Source organism: Mobula hypostoma, chromosome 8, assembly GCF_963921235.1.
Source record: "Mobula hypostoma chromosome 8, sMobHyp1.1, whole genome shotgun sequence".
Taxonomy (NCBI): domain Eukaryota; kingdom Metazoa; phylum Chordata; class Chondrichthyes; order Myliobatiformes; family Myliobatidae; genus Mobula; species Mobula hypostoma.
In genome coordinates this window covers 90819824-90846836 of record NC_086104.1, presented here as the reverse complement: position 1 = coordinate 90846836, position 27013 = coordinate 90819824, and the positions used below count along the sequence as shown (strand labels likewise).

At 43.3% G+C, this 27013-nt stretch overlaps 1 protein-coding gene across 1 annotated transcript in view; it reads left to right on the top strand.

Moving 5' to 3' along the window:
* The window catches only part of adgb (androglobin), a 223374-nt gene that overhangs the window by 163565 nt on the left and 32796 nt on the right, over positions 1-27013 (top strand). The window contains exon 30 of the mRNA XM_063057274.1: positions 3337-3448. Coding sequence (XP_062913344.1) covers positions 3337-3448 — 112 coding nt within the window. The remainder of the gene's footprint in view (positions 1-3336; positions 3449-27013) is intronic.

Below are 27013 nucleotides of genomic sequence, written 5' to 3'. Positions count from 1 at the left end.
ACCCTACCCCTCCCACTCCCACGGGTGGAGAAACCTATACTGTGGTCCTTCCCCACCGGGCCCTTGCGGTGGCTGCACCGAGTTTCAGTGCGTCCCTCAGCACGTACTCCTGCAGCCGAGTATGTGCCAGTCGGCAGCATTCTCCCACGGACATCTCCATGTGCTGGTAGATCATCAAGTTTCGGGCCGACCAAAGAGCGTCTTTCACCGAGTTGATGATCTGCCAGCAGCACCGGATGTTGGTCTCCGTGTGTGTCCCTGGGAACAGCCCGTAGATCAGAGAGTCCTCTGTTACGCAGCTGCTGGGGATGAAACGTGACACTAGCCCGTCCATCCTCCTCCACACCCTCTTTGCGAACTGACAGTGTGCAAAGAGGTGGGTCACAGACTCCTCCTCATTGCAGTCCTCCCGTGGGCAGTGGGGTGAGGAGACGACGTTCCGGGCGTACAGGAGGGCTCTGACTGGGAGGGCCCCTCTCACCGCCAGCCAGGCGAGGTCTTGGTGCCTGTTGGTGAGATCTGGCGATGAGGTATTTTGCCAGATGAACTGGACGGTCTGCTCGGGGAACCACCCCACTGTGTCCATCACGTCCTTCTCCTGCAGTGCCTGCAGGACATTACGTGCTGACCACTGCCTGATGGCCCTGTGGTCAAAGGCGTCCTCCTGGAAGAACTTTTCTACGTAGGACAGGTATGCCAGCAACGACCAGCTGACTGGGGCGTTGCACAGGAGTGGGGCCAGACCCATCCTTCGTAGCCAGGGCGACAGGTAGAACCTGGGCACATAGTGGTACTTGGTGCCCACATACCTGGGTTCTACACACAACCTGATGCAGCCACATACGAAGCTGGCCATCAGGGTGAGGGCAACATTGGGGACGTTCTTGCCCCCATTGTCCAGGGACTTGTGCATGACGGTCCGTCTCACCCGCTCCATCTTGGATCCCTAGATGAATCTGAAGACAGCTCGGGTGATTTCCGAGCCGTAGGAGCGGGGGACGGGCCAGACCTGCCCTAAGTACAGCAGCCCTGAGAGCACCTCACACCTGATGACCAGGTTCTTGCCCGTTATCGATAGGGAGCGCCCTTCCCACAGTCCCAGTTTCTGTTTCACCTTGGCAGTCCACTCCTGCCAGTTCTTGTTGCACACCTCGGCCCCTCCGAACCAGATCCCCAACACCTTCACGTGGTCAGGCCTGATGGTGAAGGGGACGCTGGATCGGTCGGGCCAGTTGCCGAAGAGCATGACTTCGCTCTTCGTGCGGTTGACCCTGGCCCGCGACGCTAGCTCGAACTGTTCGCAGATGCTAATCAACCTGCGAACTGACCTCGGATCAGAGCAGAAGACGTTTTTACTTCAATCAGCTTCAAGTTCTGCTATGAATGTGCTCACTTGACTGTGAATTCTGGTGAGTGGTGAGCTTAGTCCACCACTTTTTGTTTGTTATGGGGACTGCTTGCTTCCACTTCTGCAACATCTCCTTCCTCTGCCAAACCCTCACCGATAATAGCCAACCTCAGCAACCCTCACAGACAGACTTTGTGTTTAATTATTATGAACAATCATTGCTTTCACCACTGCCTCTTAATAATAAAACCCACCAGAGTCAGTGCTGTCAACGAAAGGAGTAGTTGTATGCATGGGGTAAGTGAGGGCAGGAGTCATTGGAATTAACTGTCACATTTTAGAAGTGTTTCATAAATGCAGGAGAATGCATCTTCCACACCACTTTGAGATTAACTTGGATCCTGACACTGGTGCACCAGGAAATCCTTAATAAATGAAACTAGGGATGAAAGATTTAATTCATGAGGATAGGTTACGTGCACAAGGCTTGTTTTCCTTGAGAATGGGGCCTCCCCAGTTACAAACATCCTACTTATGGATGTCCTGTACATATGAATGAGTGTTTAGGGCATCAGTGGGATGGATGAGCTGGCTGCTGTGAGTTTGCAGGCACCTTCTGCTGGGTGGGAATGGGAAAATGCTGTCCGCCTTCTCTCTCCATCATACCTTCCTGAGCCATGACAGTTGGCGGCTGGCTGAAGCTGAGCTGGGAATGCTGAGCAGATACACTCACTCACTGAGTCAGTGAGACCCGCTGGAGGTTATTCTTCCCATGCCTGCTCGCTCTCCCATCACATTGTTTGTGACTCTCCTACGTATTGTTTCTGCTCATTTCCAATTTATGAACACTGGGTTATGAACAGTTCTCAGGAACAGAACCCTGTCAGAACCTAGAGAATTCCTGCATGGATAGTTAAAGAGGGAATTTTTTTTACAATTAATGCTATTTTTGTGCAATTTTGATTGGAGCAGACTGACTCTACAGCCAACAAATGACACAGCACTAACTTGAACTGAACTGAACATTCATAGATTGCTTCAATGACTTTGTGGTTTGATGTTTTATATTCTGTGTTATTCGCTTGTTTTTTGCATTTGCACAATTTTTTTGTGTGTTAGGTGTTTGATTTTTTTTAGCGGGCTCCATGGAGTTTCTTTGTTTCATCGCTGTCTGTGAGAAGACAAATCTTAGGTCTATATACTGCATACATACTGTGTTAATAAATGTGCTGTATGTTGAATCTTTGAAACTGATGCAATTAAATGCTTTTCATTTGGAATACATTGGCATTAAATTTTGGAACTTACTCATTCAGACCTTACTGTCATGTTAAACAATACTTGCCACAAGAAGGAAGTTTGAAACATTTCCCTTCCTCTTGTAACTCTTCTTCCCCTCCCCCAACTCCAACTTACCTTACCACAGTTTTGAGGTGTATTCAAGGTTGTAAAAATGGGACTGCTGTGTTTGTTTAAGGCAAGGATATTAAGAGTTGCCAAAAGCCATGGGCTCACTGAAAAGCAAAACAAGCTTGAAGAGGTTGAATGGTTCAGCTTCTGTGCTCCTTGTGAAACCAGATGCAGCACGATCATCTCAATCCTACCATTACACCATCAATTAAATCTAAAATAGGAATTGCTACAGGGGCTCTTTTCAAAGTATTCTGCAGCTTTGCCAAAATAATTGCCAAAAACTTGGAAAAGCTGAAGCTTCAGAAGGGAAATGTGAAAATCAATGTGGAAATTCATCCCTCTGTTCTTTACAATAATTTTAACATTTTGTGCTTGTTATTGGAAGAAGTAATAAAACATCAACATTTGACACATCAAGCAGTTTAATTCCTTTTAATGAGTTAAATGTTTGACATTTCAATTCTTTTCTTTTTTTGGTTACATTTGTAAAAATGGCAGGATGTGTGCAAGAAAGCATGAAATCACAACCTAGTTACTTGATTGTAATGTTAAATTAACAATTTGATATTCCACAGATTCATAAATACATAATTCAAGCACTAGTTCTTCACGAAAGCTGGCCGCTAAACGAAAGTGATTTAACTTTTGCTGAATCACTAAAGGATGTGGACTGCAGCGAGATTACAGGTAAAGTTGTCAATTCGTTGAAAAGAATGGATGTTTACAACAAAGTATCATATAATAGTCAACCCAATTTATTTTAAATTACTGATTACCATGTACAATCCTCACAATAATAGATATAAGCTTAATGAACAGAAAATCTAGGTGCCATCTGTCAGAAGCTAAAGATCAAAATTCATTTTCTACATTAACTTCCTCTGTTTCTTCACACTGAAGGCACAGCATCAATGATATACCTTAAGCACTCTGTACCTCATTTACGAAGTGTGCCTTTTTATGTCAGGTTCCACAATGGCAGTCATTTCCAGTCTTGTTGCAGCTACAGGCCTTTTGTCACTAGGTGGTGCTATGGCAGCACACCACCTCGACAACACTTCGATTCAAAGGACCATGCCTCAAAACATCATCTCACGGGCTTCCAAATACTCTTCTTGAATACCTTAATCTACTCAGGAATCCCATACTTCATTCCCAACTCCCCTCACTTCTGATGCTTTGTCATCTACCCATTTCCTTATCTGCCCTTATCTTTGCTCGTAACAACTCTGTGGCATCCTTATTCCTCACCACATTCACTCCTGGTCACTGGCCACTCACTCCCATGCATTAGTTTTGGGCAACCTTCTTGGTATTTGCACCATCACATCCACCTTTGACTGTGCATGAGCCTCAGTCCTGGGTACTGCAACCTTTCAGAGATCATTCTTGATTTTTCGCTGTCTCAGATAGCTTACTATTTATTAGTTAAGTATGCATTATTCAATAAATAGACTACTTTGTATGCATTGTTCAATAGGCAGACTACATCTCAATGGGAAATGTGGAGAACAAACACAACATTATTATTAGGGGCAGATAGTAGATGGGGTGATTGTGATGACTTTGACGGGGCCTAGTGACATGGTGATATGACATCATGCTTGTCTCAGTGTCTGCAAAACTAAAGAACTGGTCATTGTCATTAGGAAGGTGGTGCACATGCTCTTGTTTACATCAAAGGTGTTGAGGTCAAAAGGATTGAAAGCTTCAAGTTCCTAGGAGTAAACATTACGAATATGAATCCTGGCCCAACCACAAGAGAGTTCACTAGCACCTCTGCTTCCTCAGAGGCTAAAGAAATTTCACATGTCCCTTTTGATCTTCACCAACTTTTCTAGAAACACCATAGAAAACACCCTATCTAGGTGTGTCATGGCTTGGTATCAGGGCCGGATTAAGCTAGTGCAGGACCTGTAGCATATGTTATAACGGGGCCCTAAATTTTAAAAATGCACATAAGTATTAAAACATAAATTATTTACTTGCATAGTAAAGTAATTCAATTTTTTCATTTGCTATACAGCCAGATAATACGACAAATGTCTGACACTTTTACTCACATGTCGGTATCAATTTCAAATGTCAAAAGTAACAAAACTACAATTTAAAAGTTAGAGTTTCTAGATTTAGCATGAGCAAATTTGTTGATGATACTGGAAATGTCTATTTCACACAGAAGTTCATGTTCAATGCTCATTAGAGTCAGATTGTTCAATCTGTTTTGACCCATGGTGCTCCTTAGTTCATTTTTAATCCATTTCAGTTTTGAAAATTAGCGCTCTCCACTGCAGTTGGTAACCATGAGTGACAAATAGATGCGCAAGGCAGTTTCTACATTTAGAAAACATGACTCCAAAGAATTGTCGGTTATCACACGGTACAACTGTAACTCTACAAGGTCTTGTTTGGCTCCAATATGAGAAGCAAGATCAGTTTTCAACAGTTCAGTAAACTGCACAAATTGTTCATCAAGACTTTCTTCCAGATCCTCCGGATATGATTTAATAAGATTTGATTACCTCTTTACAATCTCTTCAGGTGTAAACGACTGTAACTGATGAAGGAATCCAAAAATACCATTCACCTTTAGATAAGCTTCCTGCCTTTTTGACAGGGCAGAAAGCAAGCTGTCAATAATGGCAAGAAATGTTCGGCTTTTAAACTTCTGAGAAGGCGTTTGAGATTCAACAGGTGGATCAAGAGTGCTGGAACCACTGAAGTTATCAAACATGCAATTTTGCTAGTGTTTTCTTCGAGTTTGCTGTTGATATTCTTCACACTTGGTCAGATCCTTGGCTTTTTGCTCAATGTCTGAAAAAGTAGACCACATAGCATGAATATATCCATGCAAGGGTTCATAGAGTGCACAAGCTGTGTTCAAGTCTTGGCCAGAAGATTGCAAAGAAGCACTGGTCATTTGAAAAAGCTGTAATACTTGATCCCATAATATGACCATTATTCCTGTTTCCAACTTCATCATGGTTGGAAGTAGTCCACGAGCCTGTTGTCGACACTCTGCCTTCTGATCATTGTTATTTGAAATGTCATCCAAGTCTTGTTTTATTGCAGAAAAGCTGTGTAAAAGTGCTTTTGTTGCATCTGCACGAGCTGACCACCTGGTATCTGACATTCTTTTCACAATGGGCAAACGAGCACCACCATCAGATAATGCAGCAGAAAAGAGATCCCACCGATAAGTAGAAGCAAAAAAAAATGTGTACAGGCTTTCTACAAATTGAAAAAAAATTAATGCTTCTTGACAACATTCAGCAACACATTTTCCAACCAAATTTAGTGAATGTGTAAAACATGGAATGTAATCCGCAAACTCATTCAGCTCTTTAAGCCACTATACTTGCCACTCATGTTGCTGGCATTGTCATAACCTTGACCACAGCAATCTTTTATATCAATGTCACATTCCTTTAAAAAGTCAAGTAAACTTTGAGCAAGTTGTTCAGCACTATGACCTTCCACATCCAAAAACTTCACAAATCTTTCAACTGGTCCAGATGACAAAACATAGCGCACAGTCAAAGTCAGCTGGTCCACATTAGATATATCTGGAGTAGAATCCAATGAAACAGAATAATACTTGTATTTCTTCACTTCACCAATAATGTGATCCAGTGTGCTGGATCCAATCAGATTGATGAATTCCTCACGTTGTTTTAGATAGGTATGATTTATGACCCCTTCCTTGGTTTGCATGAGCATTTATACCATGACACAACAAGGAGCCAACACACGCCTGAACACACATACTGTACCATGCAGCATGCAGCTCTCCTGACATGCAAAGAACAGCGTTGCCAGATTGTCGGTGTTGTGGTGTGGATGAAATCACAGAGCGTTGTATTACCGGTAGGTACAAGGCAATTTCTTTATTCAACAAAACAAGGTTACAGCAGGCAGTGACCCCTAGCAGAACAGGTCTAACTGCCTTGTGATTGAGGCTGGATATTTCTTTGCTAAACACAAAGGACAGTTCATAGTTACAAGTATAGACAATTCTTTGAAAATTTCACATCTTTTGATTAAATTCATTCTACCGGCGCCAGTATGCCTAAACCGGCAGTCATGGCCTTTAGGAATGCAAGTTAAGATCCATAATACATTATTTGGTATGTTACGTACTAACATAGAGGACAATTCATATTCAAGAAGCATAGATATGGTGTCTTCGCAACTATCTGTAAATTTAGCATTCTTGTCTCAGAGGCGCCAGAGATGTATTGTTACAAATGAAACTGGGTTCACAGCTTTTAGGAAATGCATTGTTATGAACTAAATCCACAGTACTTTGTCAAAGAACAGAAGTCTGATGGCTGAAGTCATTTATTATTTAATTGTAAATGAATCATCTACACAAAACTCACTCCGACAGTCGTGAGAATACGATTTCACCAGACTGCAGCTTGCAAACATTTAGTGCGGGCGGGGCCAGTAGTATATGCTACTTTTGCTACTAGGTTAATCCGGCCCTGCTTGGTATCACAGCTGCTCTGCACAAAACCACACAAACTGTAGAATGTTGTGGACACAGCTCAACCTATCACAGAAATCAGCTTCCCTCCACGGACTCTGTCTAATCCTCTCAAAGTTCAAAGTAAATTTATTATCAAGGTACATACGTTGTATGTTACTACTCACTACCTTGAGATTCATTTTCTTTCAGGCATTTACAGGAAAAATAAAGAAATACAACATAATCTAAGCAAAACCATATATAAACAAAGACTGACAAACAAACATTGCAAAAGAAGACAAACTGTGCACATAAAATAATAATAATACAGAGAACAGGAGTTATAAAGTGAGTCTGTAGGTTGGAGAATCAGTTCAGAGTTGTGGTGAATGAAAAACACAAAATAATCTGCAGATGCTGGGGTCAAAGCAACACTCACAACACGCTGGAGGAACTCAGCAGGTCAGGCAGCATCCGTGGAAACGATGAGTCGCCATTTCGGGCCGGAACCCTTCGTCAGGACTGTAGAGGGAAGGGGCAGAGGCCCTGTAAAGAAGGTGGGGGGAGGGTGGGAAGGAGAAGGCTGGTAGGTTCCAGGTGAAAAACCAGTAAGGGGAAAGATAAAGGGGTGAGGGAAGGGAGGCAGGGAGGTGATAGGCAGGAAAGGTGAAGAAGGAATAAGGGAAAACACAATGGGTAGTAGAAGGAGGCGGAACCATGAGGGAGGTGATAGGCAGCTGGGGGAGGGGCAGAGTGAAATAGGGATACCAAGGGGCTGGAGACTACCTAGACAGTATATGAGGTGTTGCTCCTCCAAGCTGAGTTTAGCCTCATCATGGCAGTAGAGGTGGCAGTGGTGAATGAAGTTATCCACACTGGTTCAGGAGCCTGATGGCTAGAGCATAAAACAGTGCAAGAGACAAACAGGCTCTTCAGCTCATAATATTGTGCTGAACAAATTAAATTAGTAATCAAATGGCTAACTAAACTAATCTCTTCTGCTTACACAATATCCATATCCTTCCATTTAACTCACATTCACGTGCCTATATAAACATCTCTTAAATATCCCTAATGTATCTGCTTCTACCACAACCCTGGCCAGTGCATTCCAGGCACCCACTACTCTGTAAAACATCTTGTCCCTCACATCTCCTTTTAAATTACTCCCTCTCACCTTAAATGCATGCCCTTTGGTATTAGATATTTCAATCCTTGTTATAAGTATTGTCTTTCTACTCTATCTACAGTATGCCTGCCCTAATCTTATAAACCTCTATCAGATCTCCCCTCAGCCTCCAACATTCCGGGGAAAACAACCCAAGTTTTCCAGCTCTTGTTATATTACGTCCTCTAATCCAGCTAACATCCTGGTACGGATGCTGCCCAACCTGCTGAGTTCCTCCAGCGTGTTGTGAGTGTTGCCTTGACCCCAGCATCTGCAGATTATTTTGTGTTAACATCCTGGTAAACCTCTTCCGTACTCTCTTCAAAGCTTCAACATCCTTCCTGCAATGGGGAACCAGAACTGTATGCAATACCCGCGCTGCAGCCTAACAAAAGTTTTATGAAGCTGCAACATAACTTGCTGACTTTTGAACTCAATGTCTTGACTAATAAAGGCAACCATCCTATCAACCTGTGTACTCTTTGCCAGTCTTCGACACTATCCACAACACCACCAATCTTTGTATCATCTGCAAATTTACAATCCGACACATCTACATTTTAGTCTAGCTCATTTATATACATCACAGACAGCTGTTTGCATCACAGCCTGGTATGGAAACATTAATGCCCTTGAATGGAAAAGCCTACAAAAAGTACTGGACACGACCCAGTCCATCACTGAGCACATCTATACAGAGTGAAGTCGCAGGAAAGCCACATCCAAGAAATAAGTCCCTTTGACCACTATTCTCTGTCTTCTGTGGGCAAGCCAGTTCTGAATCCAAACAGCCAATACAGCAATTCACATGGAACAGCCAATTCACCATGGAGCCCATACATTTTAATTTTTCAAATGAGCCTCCCATAAGGGACCTTGTCAAATGTATTACTAAAGTCCATGTAGACAACATCCACAGCTCCACTTTCATCAATCAGCCTCAAGTTATTAAGACATGACTTGCTCCACACTAAGCCATGCTGGCTCTCCCTAATTAGGCTATGATTTTCTAAATTCTCAGAAATCCTATCCCTAAGAATTCTCTCGAGTAACTTCCCTACCACTGATATGAGTCTCGCAGTCCATAGATTCCAACATTATCCATGGCTCCCTTCTTGAATAATGAAACAGCATTAGCTACTCACCTGGACCTCGCCTGTGGCAAGAGAGGATACAAAGATATTGGTCAAGGTCCCAGGAATCTCTTCTCTTGCCTCTCTCAATAACCTAGGTATATCCCACCAGGCCTTGGGGAAATTCGCTTGTTCCTGAACCTCATGGTATGGGACTCCTGTACCTCCTGTCTGATGGTGGTAGCAAGAAAGGAACATGGCCTGGATAGTGGGGGGTTTTCATGACGGATGCTGCTTCCTTATGGCAATGCTCCATGTCAATATACTCAATGGTGGGAAGGCCTTTGCCTGTAATGGTGTGGGCTGTATCCACCACTTTCTGTAGGCTATTCATTCCTGGACATTGCTGGTTCCATACTAGGCCATGATGCAACCTGTTAGCACACACTCCACTGTGTACCAATAGGAATTTATCGAAGTTTTTGGTGACATGCCAAATCAATGCACACTTATAATAAAGTAGAAGCATTGTTGTGCTTTCTTTACGTTGACACTTACATGCTGATACCAGGACAAACCCTTTGATATGATAATGTTAAGGAATTTAAAGCTACTGACTCTGTTCATCTCTGATCCTTTAATGCAGACTGGCTCACGGACCTCTGGCTTCCTCCTCCTGTAGCTGATAATCAGCTGTGTGGTTTTGCTGATGCTGAGGGAGAGATTGTTGTTGTGACACCAGTTAACCAGATTTTCAATCTCTCCACTCTATGCCGAGTCGAGGCCATCTTTAATGTGGTCAACAACAGTGGTATTGTCAGCAAACTTAAATATGGCATTGCCACTGTACTTAGCCACACAATCATAGACACAAAGTGAGTAGAGCAGGGGCCTAAGACACAGCCTTGTGGTGCACCTATGCTGATGGTGGATGTGGAGAAGGTGGTGTTGGCAGTGCAGAAATTGAAGATCCAGTTGCACAAAGTCCAAGTACTGGAGCTTACTGATGAGTTCTGAGGAGATGATAGTTCTGAATGCTGAGCTGTAGTCGAAGAAGAGCTACAGGACAATAGTTATTGAGGTAGGTTTACCATGTTCTTCTTGGGCACCAGTATGATTGAAGCCTGCTTGAAGCAGGTGGTTACCTCAGTCTGCTGAAGCAAGAGGTTATAGATATTCATAAACGTTCCAGCCAGTTGATTTTTCTTTTGAGTCTTCAGTACTCAGCCAGGTCAGGCATTTGGGCCAGCTGCTTTTTGTGGATTCACCCTCCGCATCAGCATCAGAGACTGAGATCATAGGGTTGCTAGGGGCTTGGCCATTCATGAAGTTGCCTCTATATTCTGTTGGTCAAAGTGATAAGCACTGTGCTCATCTGAGAGTGAAACTTTTGTTATTATTTACGTTGCCTTGGTTTCTTTGTAGGAAGTGATAGCATTAAAGCCCTTTCACATTTGTCAAGCATCCCTCTGTGATTCACATTTAGTCTGGAATTGCTGCTTTTCATGTGAGATGGCCTTCCAGAGGTCATAACCTGGCCTCTTGTACTTTCCAGATCATCAATTCTAAATGCCTTCAGCAGATCTCAAATCTCTTGCTTCATCCATGGCTTCTAATTGGGGAAAACAGAATGATTTTGTGGGGACAAACTCATCCATGAGTTTCATTATAAAGTTTGGTGTCTTGCTGCTCGGTAAAGCAGCCAACGTTATCAGATACCCCACCCACATGGACATTCTCTCTTCTCCCCCCTCCCACTGGTAGAAAATACAAATCTCTGAAAGCACATACCACCAGACTCAAAGACAGTTGCTATCCTGTTATTATAAGATTACAATATTATAGCCATTATTGAGACCATTGCAGAAAGGGCTGGACTGGCAGCTCAGTATTCCCGGGTTCCATTGTTTTAGACGGCACAGAGCAAGAAAGATTAAAGAAGGAGGCATGGTGTTGCTAATCAAGGAAAATGTCACAGCAGTGCACAGTCAGGATAGACTAGAGAACTCATCTAGTGAGGCATCATGGGTGGAACTGAGCAATAAGAAAGGTATGACCACATTAATTGGGTATATTACAGACCACCCAACAGTCCAAAGGATTTAGAGAAACAAATCTATAGAGATCACAGTCTGTTTCAAGAAACATAATGTTGTTATAATAGGTGATTTCAACTTTTCACATATTGATTGAGACTCCCAAACTGTAAAAGGACTACATGGGATAGAGTTTGTCAAATGTATTCAGGAAGGTGTTCTTAATCAGTATACCGAAGTCCCAATGAGAGAGAGTGTGATAGTTGATCTGCTATTAGGAAATGAATCAGGGCAGGAGACAGGAGTTTGTGTAGGTGATCACTTTGCATCCAGTGATCACAATGTCATTAGTTTCAAAGTAAATATGCAAAAAGATTCTAAATTGGAGAAAGGCCAATTTTGATGGTATCAGAAAGGACCTGACAAGTGTGGACTGGGACAGGCTGCTTTCTGGCAAAGGTGCACTTGGTCAGTGAGATCCTTCAGAGATGAAATTTTGAGAGTACAAAGCTTGTATATGCCTGTCAGAATAAAAGGTAGAGACACCAGGTGTAGGGAACCTCGGTTTTCAAGAAATATTGAGGCCTGGTTAAGGAAAAAAAGGAGTTGTATTGCAGATATAGGCAGGTAGGAACAAATGAGGTGCTTATAGATTATAAGAAATGCAAGAGAACACTTAAGAAAGAAATCAGGAGGGCTTAAAGAAGGTATGAAGATGCCTTTGCAAGGTGAAGGAGAATCCTACAGATGTGTTAAAAGCAAAAGGATTGCAAGGGACAAAATTGATCCTCAGGAAGATCAAAATGGCAATCCATACATTGAGCCAAAAGAGATGGGGGGGGGGGGATCGAAAATACATTTTTTGCATCTGTGTTTACTCAGGAGATGGACACAGAGTCTATAGAATTAAGGCAAAAAAATCAACTTCATGGACTCTATACAGATTATAGAGGAGGAGGTGTTTGCTGTCTTCAGGCAAATCAGGGTGGATAAATTCCCAGGGCCTGACAAGATGCGCCAGGCAAGTACAAAAATTGCCGGGACCCTATCAGAGATATTTAAATCATCCTTAGCGACAGGTAAGGTGCTGGCAGATTGGAGGATAGCGGGCCTGAATCGGTAGTGGGAAAGTTATTGGGAGATATTCTGAGGGACCAGATATTTGAGTATTGGCTAGACATAGAAACATAGGAAACCGACAGCACAATACAGGCCCCTCAGCCCACAGAGCTATGCCAAACATGTCCTTACCTTAGAAATTACCTAGGGTTACCCATAGTCCTCTATTTTTCTAAGCTCCACGTACCTATCCAGGAGTCTCTTATAAGACTCTATTGTATCCGCCTCCACCACCGTCGCCAGCAGCCCATTCCACGCATCCACCACTCTCTGCATAAAAAAACTTACCCCTGATATCTCCTCTGTACCTACTTTCAAGCACCTTAAAACTGTGCTTTCTTGTGCTGGCCATTTCAGCCCTGGGACAAAGCCTCTGACTCTCCACACGATATGGACTGATTAACAATAGTCAGCATGGCTTTGTGTATGGTAGATCATGTCTAACCAATCTTACAGAGTTTTTGAGGAAGTTACTGGGATAATTGATGAAGACAAGGCAGTGGATGTTGTCTACATGGACGTTAGCAAGGCATTTCACAAGGTCCCACATGGGAGCTTGGTGAAAAAGGTTCAGTCACTTGGCATTCAAGATGAAGTAATAAATTGGATTAGACATCGGCTTTATAGGAAAAGCCAGGAAGTGGTAGTAGATGATTGCTTCACAGACTGGAGGCCTGTGACTAGTGGAGTGCATGGGGATTGGTGCTGAGTCCATAGTTGTTTGTCATCTATATCAATGGTCTAGATAATAATGTGGTTAACTGGACCAGCAAATTTGCTGATAACATCAAGATTGGGGGTGTAGTGGACAGCAAGGAAGTTTGTGACAGGATCTGGACCAGCTGGAAATATGGGCTGAGAAATGGCAGATGGAATTTAATGCAGACAATGTGAGGTGTTGCACTTTGGTAGGATCAATCAGGGTAGGTCTTACAGAGTGAATGGTAGGGCACTGAAGAGTGTGGTAGATCTAAAGGATCTGGGAATACAGGTCCATAATTCCTTGAAAGTGATGCCACAGGTTGATTGGGTCGTAAAGAACGCTTTTAGCACGTTGGCCTTCATACATTAAAGTTCTGAGTACAGGCGATGGGATGTTATTCTGAAGTTGTATAGGATATTGATGAAGCCTAATTTGAAGTATTGTATGCAGTTTTGGTCACTTATCTTCAGGAAAGCTATAAATAAGGTTGAAAGAGTCATCATCATTATCATCAGGTGCCATGCCCAGTTTGAGCTTTGACTGCCATGGCCCAAACATTCCTGTTTCGGGTCAAGTGGATCAATTCATTGGTATTCATTTCCAGTTCTCTGGCTGCTCTCTCCATCATCATTTGTCTTTGTCTTCCTCTTGCTTTCTTCCCTTCAATCTTTCCCATAATTACCGTGCATTCTAACTCACTCTTTCCTAATCACATGTCCAATGAAGTTATGTTGCCTTTTCATGATCTTAAACATTATTTCTCTTTTTGTGCTTGCTCTGTTCATGACATCCTCGTTAGATATTCGTTTTGTCCATGATATTCTTTGCATCCTCCTCAAAAACCACATCTCTGCTGCTTCAATTCGTTTCCTCATGTTACTAGATATTGTCCAACATTCTGAGCCATATAACGTAACTGGATAAACGTAACATTTCAGTACTCTAAGGCAGGTAGTCATGCCTAGTTTAGTGTTGGTCAGTATATTCTTCATTCTCGTAAAAGTGTCTTTTGCCATCCCTATTCTTCTTCTGATGTCCATGTCGCACCTGCCATCTGATGTCACCCAGCTTCCTAAGTAGCAAAAGTTCTGTACTTGTTTTATGTCTTGCCCATTTATTTTCAGCCTGCAGATAGGATTCTCCTTCTTTTTGGATATCACCATATATTGGCTTTTTGTAATTGATAGATACATTTTTGCACTTTCTTCAACAACTATATCAATTAAGTTTTCTAGTTCTTCCTCCGTATTTGCAATTAGCACAGTGTCATCTGCATATCTGAAATTATTGACGTTTTCACTGCCAACTTTGATTCCCAAGATGTCTCTTATTTTTTGTAATATTGTTTCACTGTACACATTAAACAAATCAAGGGAGAAAACACACCCTTGTCTAACGTCTCTCTTGAAAGAGTACAGAGAAAATTTACAAGGAAGTTGCCGGGTCTGGAAGACCAGAGTTATGTGAAAAGATTGAATGGGTTAAGACTTTATTCCTTGGAATGTAAAAGACTGAGAGGAGATTTGATAGAGATATACAGAATTATGAGGGGTATAGATAGGGTAAATGCAAGCAGGCTTTTTCCACTGAGGTTAGGTGGGACTACAACTGGAGTTCATGGGTTAAGGGTGAAAGGTGAAAAGTTTAAGGGGTACATAAAGAGAAACTTCCTCACTTAGAGGGTCATGAGAAGATGGATCGAGCTGCCAGTGCAAGTTTTGCATGCGAGCATGATTTCAATATTTAAGGGAAGTTTGGAAGATATGGAGGGCTATGGTTATGGTGCAGATCAATGGCAGCAGGCAGTTTAAATGGCTCGATGTGGACTAGATGGCCTGAAGGGATTGTTTCTGTGCTATACTGTTCTCTGAGTCTATCAACTAATTTAAGATGCACTCTTGACTTGACAATCGACCTCATCACTGTCTTGCACCTTACCGTCTCCCTGCACTGCACCTTCTCTGTAACTGTAATACCTCATTCTGCTGCTGTTTTCCCTTGTCATTAAGCACATTTACAAGGGGTGCTGTCACAAGAAAGCAGCATCCATCATCAAGGACCCCAATCACTCAGGCCATGTTTGTTGCAAGGAGTGAATGAAGTGAACCTAAGTGCAGGACACAGGCACGGAGATTGAGTTGGGATGCTTACGCGGATGTGAACGTTGGACAGCTAACAGGAGGGACCTTGGCACGGAGCCTTAACATGGAGAGACGGGGTTTCATAGGTAAACCCTGAAACTGGAGCAAAACTTAGAACACACAGTTCTAAGCAGCTGGGAAACATTAACCACCACACAGGCAAAACCAACGATCTGGCGACTAGTGGTTGTAACACTGGGGTTCTTATGCTGCAGGTCTTGATGGAAACCAGGTGTGCCGTCATCAGAGAGAACTAGAAGCAAATGGGAAATTAACGGTCGAAACCGTGGCACAATCAAAGGAAATTAGGAGCAAAATAGGGAATTAACGATCGGGACCGTGACAGTAACCCCAATGGGAGCTGATCGTCTCGATGGAAATCACAGATGAGGGAAGGCTCCAGGATGAAGGAGCAGGGAATTCAGGACCGTTTCTCTGGGCCGTATCCTTCCCAATCGACCAGGTATTGGGGGCCTCTGCCTCGGTGCACATCCAGTATTCGCCAGACGGTGTACGCTGGGTGGTCGTCAGTGATCCGGGCGGGTGGAGAGGGTTCAGCAGGAGGGCACAAAGGGCTGACACATACAGGTTTCAATTGGGAGACGTGGAATGTGAGATGAATGTGCATGGATCAGGCATTTTGCTTCTGACCACCGAGGGATTGGTGACACTCTCAATCTTGAATGGTCCCAGATAGCGAGGGATGAGTTTCTTGGGTTCATTTTTGAGGGGGATGTCTTTTGATGAGAGCCAAACCTTCTGCCCCGGTCGATAATTTGGTGTACTCGACCCAAACGAGATGGGTGCTCCAGAATGACAGGCTGTTGGCAGTTATGCAGCAGAGTACTGCTTCCAAATCCTGGTTCACTCGTTCTGTTTGACCGTTAGTTTGCAGATGGAAGCTGGAAGACAGGTTTACTGAGGCTCCAAGGGCTTGACAAAAGGGTCTTCAGACTTGAGAGATGAACTGGGGGCCCCGATCAGAAATAAAGTCAGAGGGAATTCCATGAAGGCGGAAGACATGATGAGCAAGGAGGTCGGCTGTCTTACTGGCTGTGGGGAGTTTGGGAAGGGCTAAGAAATGCACAGCTTTGGAGAAGCAGTCCACCACGGTGAGTACAGCAGTGTTCCCCTGTGAAGGGGGTAGTCCAGTAATGAAATCCAGAGCAATGTGTGACCACGGGTGGCTAGGGACAGGTAGGGGACAAAGCAACCCAGCAGGTGGTCGATGGGAGGCTTTTCCATGGGCACAAACAGAACAGGCAGAGATGAAAGAACGGGTGTCAGCGTCCATGGAGGGCCACCAGAAATGTCTCTTCAGAAGGGACAGAGTTCGATCGATCCCAGGATGGCAGGCAAAACGAGAAGTGTGCCACCACTGGAGAACCTGAGACAGAATCAGGCACGAAGAGGCAATTGGAGGGTCCGTTGCCAGGGTCAGGTTGAGTCCATTGGGCCTCTTGGACTATGGATTCGATCTCCCAGGTGAGGGCAGCCACCACACAGAGTGGTGGAAGGATGGTCTCGGGGTTGGGAAGGCCCTCCTCAGAGATGTATTGACAGGAGAGAGCATCGGGCTTCCCGTTCTTGGAACCAGGACGATAGGTGAGGGTGAATCTGAAACGGCCAAACAATAATGCCCAGAGGGCTTGGCGGGAATTCAGGCATTTGGCGGTTTGGATGTATGCGAGGTTCTTGTGATCTGTCCAGACGATAAATGGATGTTCTGCTCCCTCCAGCCAGTGCCTCCACTCCTCCAAAGCGAGTTTGACAGCCAGTAACTCCTGGTTCCCTACATCATAGTTCCGTTCGGCGGGGGATAGCTAGCAAGAAAAGAAGGCACAGGGATGGAGCTTTTGGTCTGGGACGGAGCGTTGGGAGAGGACCACTCCCACCCAGAGTTGGAGGTGTTGACTTCCACAAAGAATTGGCGAGAAGGGTCAGGTTGGACCAGGATGGGAGTGGAGGTGAAACGCCTCTTCAGCTCTGAGAAGGCAGCGTCGGCTTCGGGGGTCCTAGTGAAAAGGGGTCATAGGCGAGGTGAGTCGAGTAAGGGGCGCTGCTACCCGACTATAATCCCTGATGAAGCGACAATAGAAGTTAGCAAACCCCAGAAATTGCTGGAGTTGCTTGAGTGTCGTGGGTTTTGGCCACTCCGCCACTGCTCGGATCTTTTCAGGATCCGCCCTCACTTGCCCACTCTCGATGATGTACCCTAAGAAACTGACAGAAGGGACATGAAACTCGCACTTCTCAACTTTAACGAATAGTTTGTTCTCCCAAAGCCTCTGTAGAACCTGACGGACATGGTGGGTGTGTTCCTGAAGATTGCGGGAGAAGATTAAGATGTCATCTAAATAAACAAAAATGAAATGGTTAATGAAGTCCCTAAGGACATCATTTATCAGAGCTTGGAAGACGGCGGGGGCATTGGTGAGACCAAATGGCATGACCACGTATTTGAAGTGACCAAAAGGGATGTTAAAAGCTGTTTTCCACTCATCTCCCTCCCTTATCCTGACCAGATGGTAGGCACTTCATAGGTCCAACTTAGAGAAAATTGTGGCTCCGTGAAGGGGTTCGAAAGCAGAGTTGATAAGGGGCAGTGGATACTTATTCTTTATGATGATGCTATTCAGGCCCCGGTAGTCAATGCCGGGATGCAGTGAGCCATCTTTCTTCCCCACAAAGAAGAAACCTGTGCCAACGGGGGAGGTTGAGGGTCATTTAGATAAGCCTCTGTTGCTTCCCTTTCTGGCAGGGACAGGTTGTACAGCTGACTGGTGGGTAGAGGAGCTCTGGGGAGAAGGTCAATTGCACAATCGTAAGGGTGGTGTGGAGGCAGGGAAAGAGCCCGTTGTTTACTAAACACTTCTCCCAAGTCATGTTACTCTGCTGGAACCTTGGATAAGTCGGGGGTTTCAGAGGCAGATGAGGTCGCGGTGACTTTCATAGAGGAAAGGGCTGATTGTAGACAAGTGGAGTGACAGAACGGACTCCAGCTGGCTAACTTCCCGGTGGACCAATCGGGGATTATGGCAGCTTAACCAGGTGTACCCAAGGACTATAGGAGCTTGAGGAGAAGAAATTAAGTTCAATTTTATCTGCTCCCGATGGTTCCCGGAGAGAATAAGAGGGCTGGTGTGCAGTGTGTGACTCGGGCCGGAAGTCTGCCATCCAGTGCCCGGGCTTCCAGCGGGGTACTCAACGGCTGCCGAGGAATTCCGGCCTTGGAAGCTATGTCTTCATCCAGAAGGCTTCCCTCAGTGCTGGAGTCCACTAGAGCTGACAGAGGCAGGGACTGTTAGTTGTAATATAAAGTAGCTGGGATCTGCATCTGGGTTCGGGGGATGGAAGTGAATGTTGTCTGACTCACCAGGGTCCCCCTTTCTACTGGTGAGCCCTCCTTTTTGGCCGACAGGTAGCACGGAAGTGGCCAGACTGGGCGCAATAGAGACATTCCCCTGCTCTCAATCTCCGGAGTCGCTCTGTAGGAGAAAGACGGTTCCATCCCAGCCGCATGGGTTCTTCTCCCAGGGCGGTGTAAATGACCAGGCTGGGAGCTATTCTAGGAGCAGGAGGAGAAGAGAGGCTTGTGCTGGTGGGAGATGGTAATGAGTGCCATGGAGTGGCCGAAGGTGGTGGACGACCAGGTCTTTCCCTATGGCGTTCTCGAAGACGACTGTCCAACCTGGTGGCTAGGGAGATCAAGGAATCCAGGCGGTCGGTGTCATCTCTTGCCGCCAATTCATCTTTCACCATGTCGCTGAGACCATTCCGAAATACCCCTTGGAATGCCTCGTTGTTCCACCCCAAGTCCGGAACTCCACAGAATATTCGGCAACACTGCATGAGCCCTGACAGAGAGTGAGTAAACGCTTAGCGGCATCTTTACCACAGATGGGGTGGTCAAAGATCTTTCTTATTTCCACGATAAAGGTGGGGAAAGAAGAGCAGATATCCAGTTGATTATCTCAGACAGGTGTAGCCCATGCTAGGGCACTTCCCCGCAACAATCCCATGATATAAGCCATCTTTGATTTATCTGTGGAGTACGTGGACGACTGCTGTTCGAACACCAAGGAGCACTGCAGAAGGAAGGCCCAGCACTTCCCCAAATCCCCAGCGTAGTGTTCTGGTTCAGGTACGTGCGGCTCTCTTGACGGGGGTGTTGCTGACACATAGGGAGTTGCCACTACAGGCTGTCTGGGCTGGTTAGACAGAGTTCTACGAGTGGATGGGGTAAAATGAGTGGATACATGGTCCACCTGATCACCGATCTTCGTTATGTTAGCGGACAGGAAACGGAGGTTCTCCATGACATCCCGGAGAAGTCGATCGTGCAGACCCAGTAGGGAGCCCTGGCTGGCAAGGGCCTGTTGCAGGGTATTTGTGTCCGCTGGGTCCATTCTGGCCAGATCATTCTGTTGCAATGAGCGAATGAAGTGAACCCAAGTGCAGGACACAGGCACGTAGACTGAGTTAGGGTGCTTACGCAGATGTGAACGTTGGACAGCAAACAGGAGGGATCTTGACACGGAGCCTTGACACAGAGAGACGGGGTTTCATAAGTAAACCCTGAAACTGGAGCAAAACTTGGAACACATGGTTCTAAGCGGCCAGGAAATGTTAATCACCACACAGGCAAAACCAACCATCTGGCGACTAGTGGTTGTAACACCGGGGTTCTTATGCTGCAGGTCTTGATGGAAACCCGGTGTGCCGTCATCAGAGAGAACTAGAAGCAAATGGGAAATTAACGGTCAGAACCATGGCACAATCAAAGGAAATTAGGAGCAAGATAGGGAATTAACGATCGGGACCGTGACAATGTTCTCTTCTCGCTACTATCATCTGGCAGGAGGTACAGAAGCCTTAGATCTCACACCACCAGCCATCAGGATCCTGAAGCAGCGTGGATAACTTCACTCACCTCAATGCTAAAATAATTCCACAAATGATAGACTCACTTTCAAGAACTCTACAACTCATGTTTTCAGCCTAATCTATTTGTTTTTGTTATTACTTGCACGATGTCTTTTGCACATTGATTGTTTATCAGTCTTTGTCATGTACAGTTTTTCATAAATTCTATTGTATTTCTTCATTTACCTGTACATGTCTGCAAGGAAATGAATCTCAAGGTACTAAATATGCAGTTACATATACGTAATTTGTTAATAAATATATTTTGACTTTGTACTACCTCAATGAAGTATGGATGGTATGCAAAACAAAGTTTTTCACTATACCTCAGTACATGTGATAACAATAAATCAATTTACTAAATATTATTTAACAGCAAATGAAAAGATATTATGGATGAGAGAATGCTGTTCCAGCTGTCTCCCAAGGCCTACCTTCTCGATACATAAGTCCATCCAAAACTCTGTGTCCGCATTTGCTCTGCTATGCTCAGCGGTGTCTGAATTTAAACATTTCCATCCGTGTGCTTAAGGTGGGCACTGTAGTGGTGTATCAGGCAGTGTAACTGGTTCACAGTCCCTGTTGCTCCAGTTCAATGCTGAACTCTGTGCTGTTTGTATGGAACAGGTGAATATCCCCCAGGTGCTCCAGTTTCCACCCACATCTCAAAAAGGTTCAAGTAGTTAAGTTAATTTGCCTCTACAAATTGGCTTTGGTTTAGGTGCATTATTGCAGAATTGGGAGGGCTGTGTATTAATGGGAATGTGAGAGAGGATCAGATACAAAGAAATAAGTAAGAAAATGGTATTGATGGGGTTGCTCAGAAAGACAGCTGATAAATGACCTCGTCCTATCCTGGAAGGGAATATCATGAATTGAAAGCGCCAAGTCTCCACCCTTCCTATCTAAGTAACTCCCCATGATCTTTGCGATCCTCTAACTGAAACCTTTTGTACAATACTCCAACACTGATAGCTGTGCATTTACCCATCTACAGCTTAAGCTGTGGAAGCTCTTTCTCAATCTCTCTACTTCCCTCCTTTAAAATGGTCCTTAAAATCCTCTTTTTAACCTATCTACCTGAATCAAATTATCAACTGATAGTTTCATTATAAATCCCCAAGTGGCCGCCTTATCTCTCTGCCTCTGCAATGGAATTTTTCAGAACATTTTGATATTTTATTTCAGATGTTAAGGGAGATTTGGTGTGAAAAATCCATGCTTTGCATTCCTGCTGGCTGGCTACATATACAAACTGTGATAAAAAAAAACATAATTGGAACATTTATATGGTGATTCATTCTTTTATACAGTGATTTTCAAATGCAATAACTTGACTGGAAAGCCTTGGAGTATTAAAGCAATTCATTGGAGAAGGAAGCAAGCGATTGACTGGTCTCTTTTAATAAACCAGAATTTTTAACATAGCCAAAAGAGAGCAAGGGGAGTTTTCATAAGCCACTAATGGCATTTTTGTCAGCACCGAGTACCGCATCTAAAACCCTTGCTATCATCCTTTTCCTTCACATGTTCACAGCCCCTGCAAATTCCATACCGTGGATTTTGACTTGCCCATTGCCCCAGCAATCCAACCCTCCCCGCTCTTCCCATCACCACTATGTCCCCTTATCTATGAATCCTTCTTCCTTCAGAAATTTTAATCCTTCCAAAAGGTTCCCAGCTCACTCATAGAGAATAGCTTGGGAACAGCTCTGAAGGAGCTGTACCAGTCATAGACTTGCCAAAACTAATGAAACTCTCCTACATTGCTATTTCAAAGATTCAAGGCTGTGATTAAAATCTTGTAATATGGACACATATCTTTCATCCTCAAAGGTAGCACAGTTAATTTATAATTAGAAACGTAAAGGTACAAGAACATCATTTGTTGAAAATAGCAACACATGTAGGCAGGGTTTGGTACACTTCCCTTCATCAGTCAGGGCATCAAGTGCAAGAGATAGGATATCATGATACAACTGTTCAAGACGTTGATAAGACCACACTTGAAGTACTGTATGCAGTTCTGGTCACCCAGCTATAGGAAGGATGTCATTAATAAAGTGCAGGAAAGTTTCACAAGCATGTTAGCAGCACTGGAGGACTTGAGTTATAAGGACAGACTGGTTTGGCTGGTGTGTTTTTCCCTGGAATATTGCAGGCTAAGGGTTGACATAATAGAAGTATATCAAGTCATAAGGAGCATAGATAAGGTGGATTTTGCACAATCTTTTTCCCACAGTAGGGAAATCTAAAACTAAAGGCCGTGGTTTTAAGATTAGAGAGGAAAGATTTGGAGAGAATCTGAAGGGCAACTTTTTCACATGGAGTGGAAGTGGTAAAGAAGGGTATAATTGCAATATTTAGACCAGTTTCTAGATAGGAAGGGTTGTGAAGGATATGGAAAAACGTAGGCAAGCGGTGCTAGCTCAGCTAAGCAACTTGGTCAGCTTGGATGAGTTGGAACAAAAGGCCTGTTTCCATGAAAAACTCTGATTCTAAATATTTTGTTTAAAGATTAGGTTCTTTCTAATCTGAATGATTCTGTATATAGGGGTGTTATTTTTTCCAACTAAACTTATTTTGGGGTTTTCTCACATTTAAGGCATGGGTCTCCAACCTGCAGTCCATAGACCCCTTTGCTTAATGGTATTGGTCCATGGCATAAAAAAAGGTTCAGATCTCCTGATTTAAGGGGTTAAAACATTTTTAGATGCTTAAATGGAAACTTGAAAGTATGATGTGGAAATGCATTTGTCTCAAATACATTTGAGACAGTGCTCCAGTACTGTATATTGTGGAACCAATAATGGAGAAAACTTATTTCATATTTTGTGTAATAGACCAGGGTTAGTTAGTAATTTCAAATTATCCTCTGGGAAACAAAGAACATATTATAGAATTTAAAATGTGTTTGCTTAGTATTTGGGATCTTGGAATAAGCTAAAGACAGAGGTCAATAGTATCAGATTAAAGGGAGCAGCTTATAATGGTGCCAATTGAGAGGTAAAGTTAAGGAAAGTCCTAAAATTTTAAGAAATCAAGAAAGAATGACCAAGAAATTGAAACTTAGAATGAAATAGAATAAAATAACTGGAAATATGCAAAATATAGAATTAAACATTTCCACAAGTTCATAAAAGAAAGTGATTAGTGAAAATAAATATGAATTCATTGAAGACACAGAATAAGGAGTTCGAAAATAAATTAAACAAACATCTTGAAACAGTGCTCAATGTGGAGAATACAAAGGACATACATTTGGGAACCAAGAAACTAATGAAAGTCGGAAATGAAGCAATTAATAGTATTAAAGGAAAAAAAATAACTATTTAAATTATGAACTCAATATACCATGAACAATGCAGATCATTTGCTTTTCTAAGATTACTCATATTCTAAAACAGTCATAGCAGATTGGAAGTTTTGAAAGAAAAGTGAGAAAGAGAACTGTCAAACAATGGTAGTGAAGAAACTAAAGTGCGTGCTTCAGAACGATAGCAGAGCACTTTGAGAACTACTGAGTTAGGCAGTGTCAACAAGGAGTCTTGAAAGATCAATCATTTTAACAAATTTAGAGATTTTTGAGTTAGATGAGGATTAGTGTATGGAGAGATTTAGATACAGTATGAAGCAACTTATGAAATTGTTGCATAAAAGTAGTACTTGTCAGAATGGAACTTATCTTGTAACATAGTTTTAGATTTGGTAACAAGTAGATTACTTTTGGGATGACTAGTTTAACTGGTGAAGTCCTACAAGAATTAGTATGTGTGCCTTTCTAAGTGAAGGGATTAAGAGAAATATTTCCAAATTGGCAGGTGGGAAAGTAAACTGTGGGAGGGATCAGGAGACTGTGGAAAGATATGGAAATGTAACCAGGTGAGAAGATGGCAGACAGCATGAAAGTTAAAAAGTGTGAAATTAAGAATTCTGACCAAAATAATTGAAAAAGCTTTAAGAAGAGAAATGGTATATTCACCTTCAACATATTAGAGGAGAGATGAGTAAATTTGATTTCCCCTGAAGATGGTTGATATCTACATTTCACTGCCTGAAACTTACATCACATTTAATCATTCCTTGGATGTACACATCAAGAATTGTGACCTGTAGAATCATGAACCTAGCGCTAGAGGGTAGGGCTAGATGGGGTAGATCCTTCTCAGCTGTCATTCATACTTGCTGAATGGCTTCCTTCTTAGTTGTAAATTTTCTTTGAGTCAACTCTTTTTGATCCATGAGATTATGAGATTACAGAAAAAGAGTGCAGCTCTTCTGTAGTTTTATTGAAGAGGCTCCGTGTGTTCCCTGCACAATGAAGTCAATCTTTATGTCTTATTGTTAAACTGTAGTCCTATCTAATGTATAACTCTTGCATTAACCCTCAGTGACCACTTTATTAAGTACTGTATAGAAGTGAAACACAGTGAGGTCATCTGCTACTGTAGCTCATACACTTCAAGGTTTGATGTGTTGTGCATTAAAGATATTCTTCTGCACACCTATGTTATAATGCATAGCTATTTGAGTTTCTGTTGCCGTCTTGTCAGCTTGAACCAATCTGACCATTCTCCTCTGACCTCTGTCATTAACAAGGAGTTTTCATTCACATAACTGCTACTCACTAGATGTGTTTTTTTCACACGATTCTCTGTAAACTCTGTAAATGTGTGCGAAAATCCCAGGAGATTAGCAATTTCTGGGATACTCAAACCATCCCACCTGGCACCAACAATCATTCCACGATCTAAGTCACTTGGATCACATTTCTTCCCTTTTCTGATGTTTGGTCTGAACAACAACTGACTATGTCTATCTGTTTTTATGCATTGAGCTGCTACCAGGTGACTGGCGGATTAGATATTTGGATTAACAAACCAGTGTACGGGTATACCTAATAAAATGGCCACTGAATGTATGTCAAGTAATTAATTCAGCCCTAGCTCAAAGTTTGAATTAAATATTTTTATATTGGACTGTTAAATATTTTATCAGGATTTCAAATTTCTGAAGTTATCATGGAATAACTTGTTTACCTAAACAAGCAAGCTGTTGACAGTATTAGAGAGGATTTTCTCTCCAACCAATAAGACAGAGGGGGCTTTGTTTTAACATTGCATTCAATAGCTGTCGTCTATGATATTGCAGAACTGCCTTAGTGATGCACTTCAGTGAATCAAGGCTCGGGATTCTGGAATAAAGAACTCCATGGCAGTTATTGGTAATGGTAACTCTGGCTGCTGGCAGAGGCGCAATGAGTTTCATATTTTAAACATGTATGCACCGTCTACTGTGATTTCTAACACTTTTGCAGACTTAAGTTAGATTCTGCGGCAATGTAAGGTAGTTCACATTAAAAATGTACAATATAGAGAATGTAAAAACGCAAACACGAGGAAATCTGCAGATTTCAAGCAACGCACATAAAAATTGCTGATGAACGCAGCAGGTCAAGCAGCATCTATAGGAAGAGGTACAGTCGATGTTTTGGGCCAAGACCCTTTGTCAGGACTAACTGAAAGAAGGGATAGTAAGAGAGTACTATCTCTTACTATCTCTTCTCTTTCAGTTAGTCCTGATGAAGGGTCTCAGCCCAAAACGTCGACTGTACCTCTTCGTATAGATGCTGCCTGCCCTGCTGCGTTCACCAGCAATTTTTATGAATATAGAGAATGAACAGGGTTTGGATTCTTGAAGGTGAAGTTGATAACTCATTTTATTTTAGAGGTAACTTCTTTTCTTAGGGGCAGAGTATTCGTCATACATGAGGGTCACATAGTCATAGTCATACTTTATTGATCCCAGGGGAAATTGGTTTTCGTTACAGTTGCACCATAAATAATTAAATAGTAATAAAACTATAAATAGTTAAATAGTAATATGTAAATTATGCCAGGAAATAAATCCAGGACCAGCCTATCGGCACAGGGTGTCTGACCCTCCAAGGGAGGAGTTGTAAAGTTTGATGGCCACAGGCAGGAATGACCTCCTATGATGCTCTGTGTTGCATCTCGGTGGAATGAGTCTCTGGCTGAATGTACTCCTGTGCCCAACCAGCACATTATGTAGTGGATGGAAAACATTGTCCAAGATGGCATACAACTTGGACAGCATCCTCTTTTCAGACACCACCAGTTCCATCCCCACAACATCACTGGCCTTATGAATGAGTTTGTTGATTCTGTTGGTGTCTGCTACCCTCAGCCTGCTGCCCCAGCACACAACAGCAAACATGATCGCACTGGCCACCACAGACTTGTAGAACATCCTCAGTATCGTCCGGCAGATGTTAAAGGACCTCAGTCTCCTCAGAAAATAGAGACGGCTCTGACCCTTCTTGTAGACAGCCTCAGTGTTCTTTGACCAGTCCAGTTTATTGTCAATTCGTATCCCCAGGTATTTGTAATCCTCCACCATGTCCACACTGACCCCCTGGATGGAAACAGGGGACACCGGTACCTTAGCTCTCCTCAGGTCTACCACCAGCTCCTTAGTCTTTTACACATTAAACTGCAGATAATTCTGCTCACACCATGTGACAGAATTTCCTACCGTAGCCCTGTACTCAGCCTCATCTCCCTCGCTGATGCATCCAACTATGGCAGAGTCATC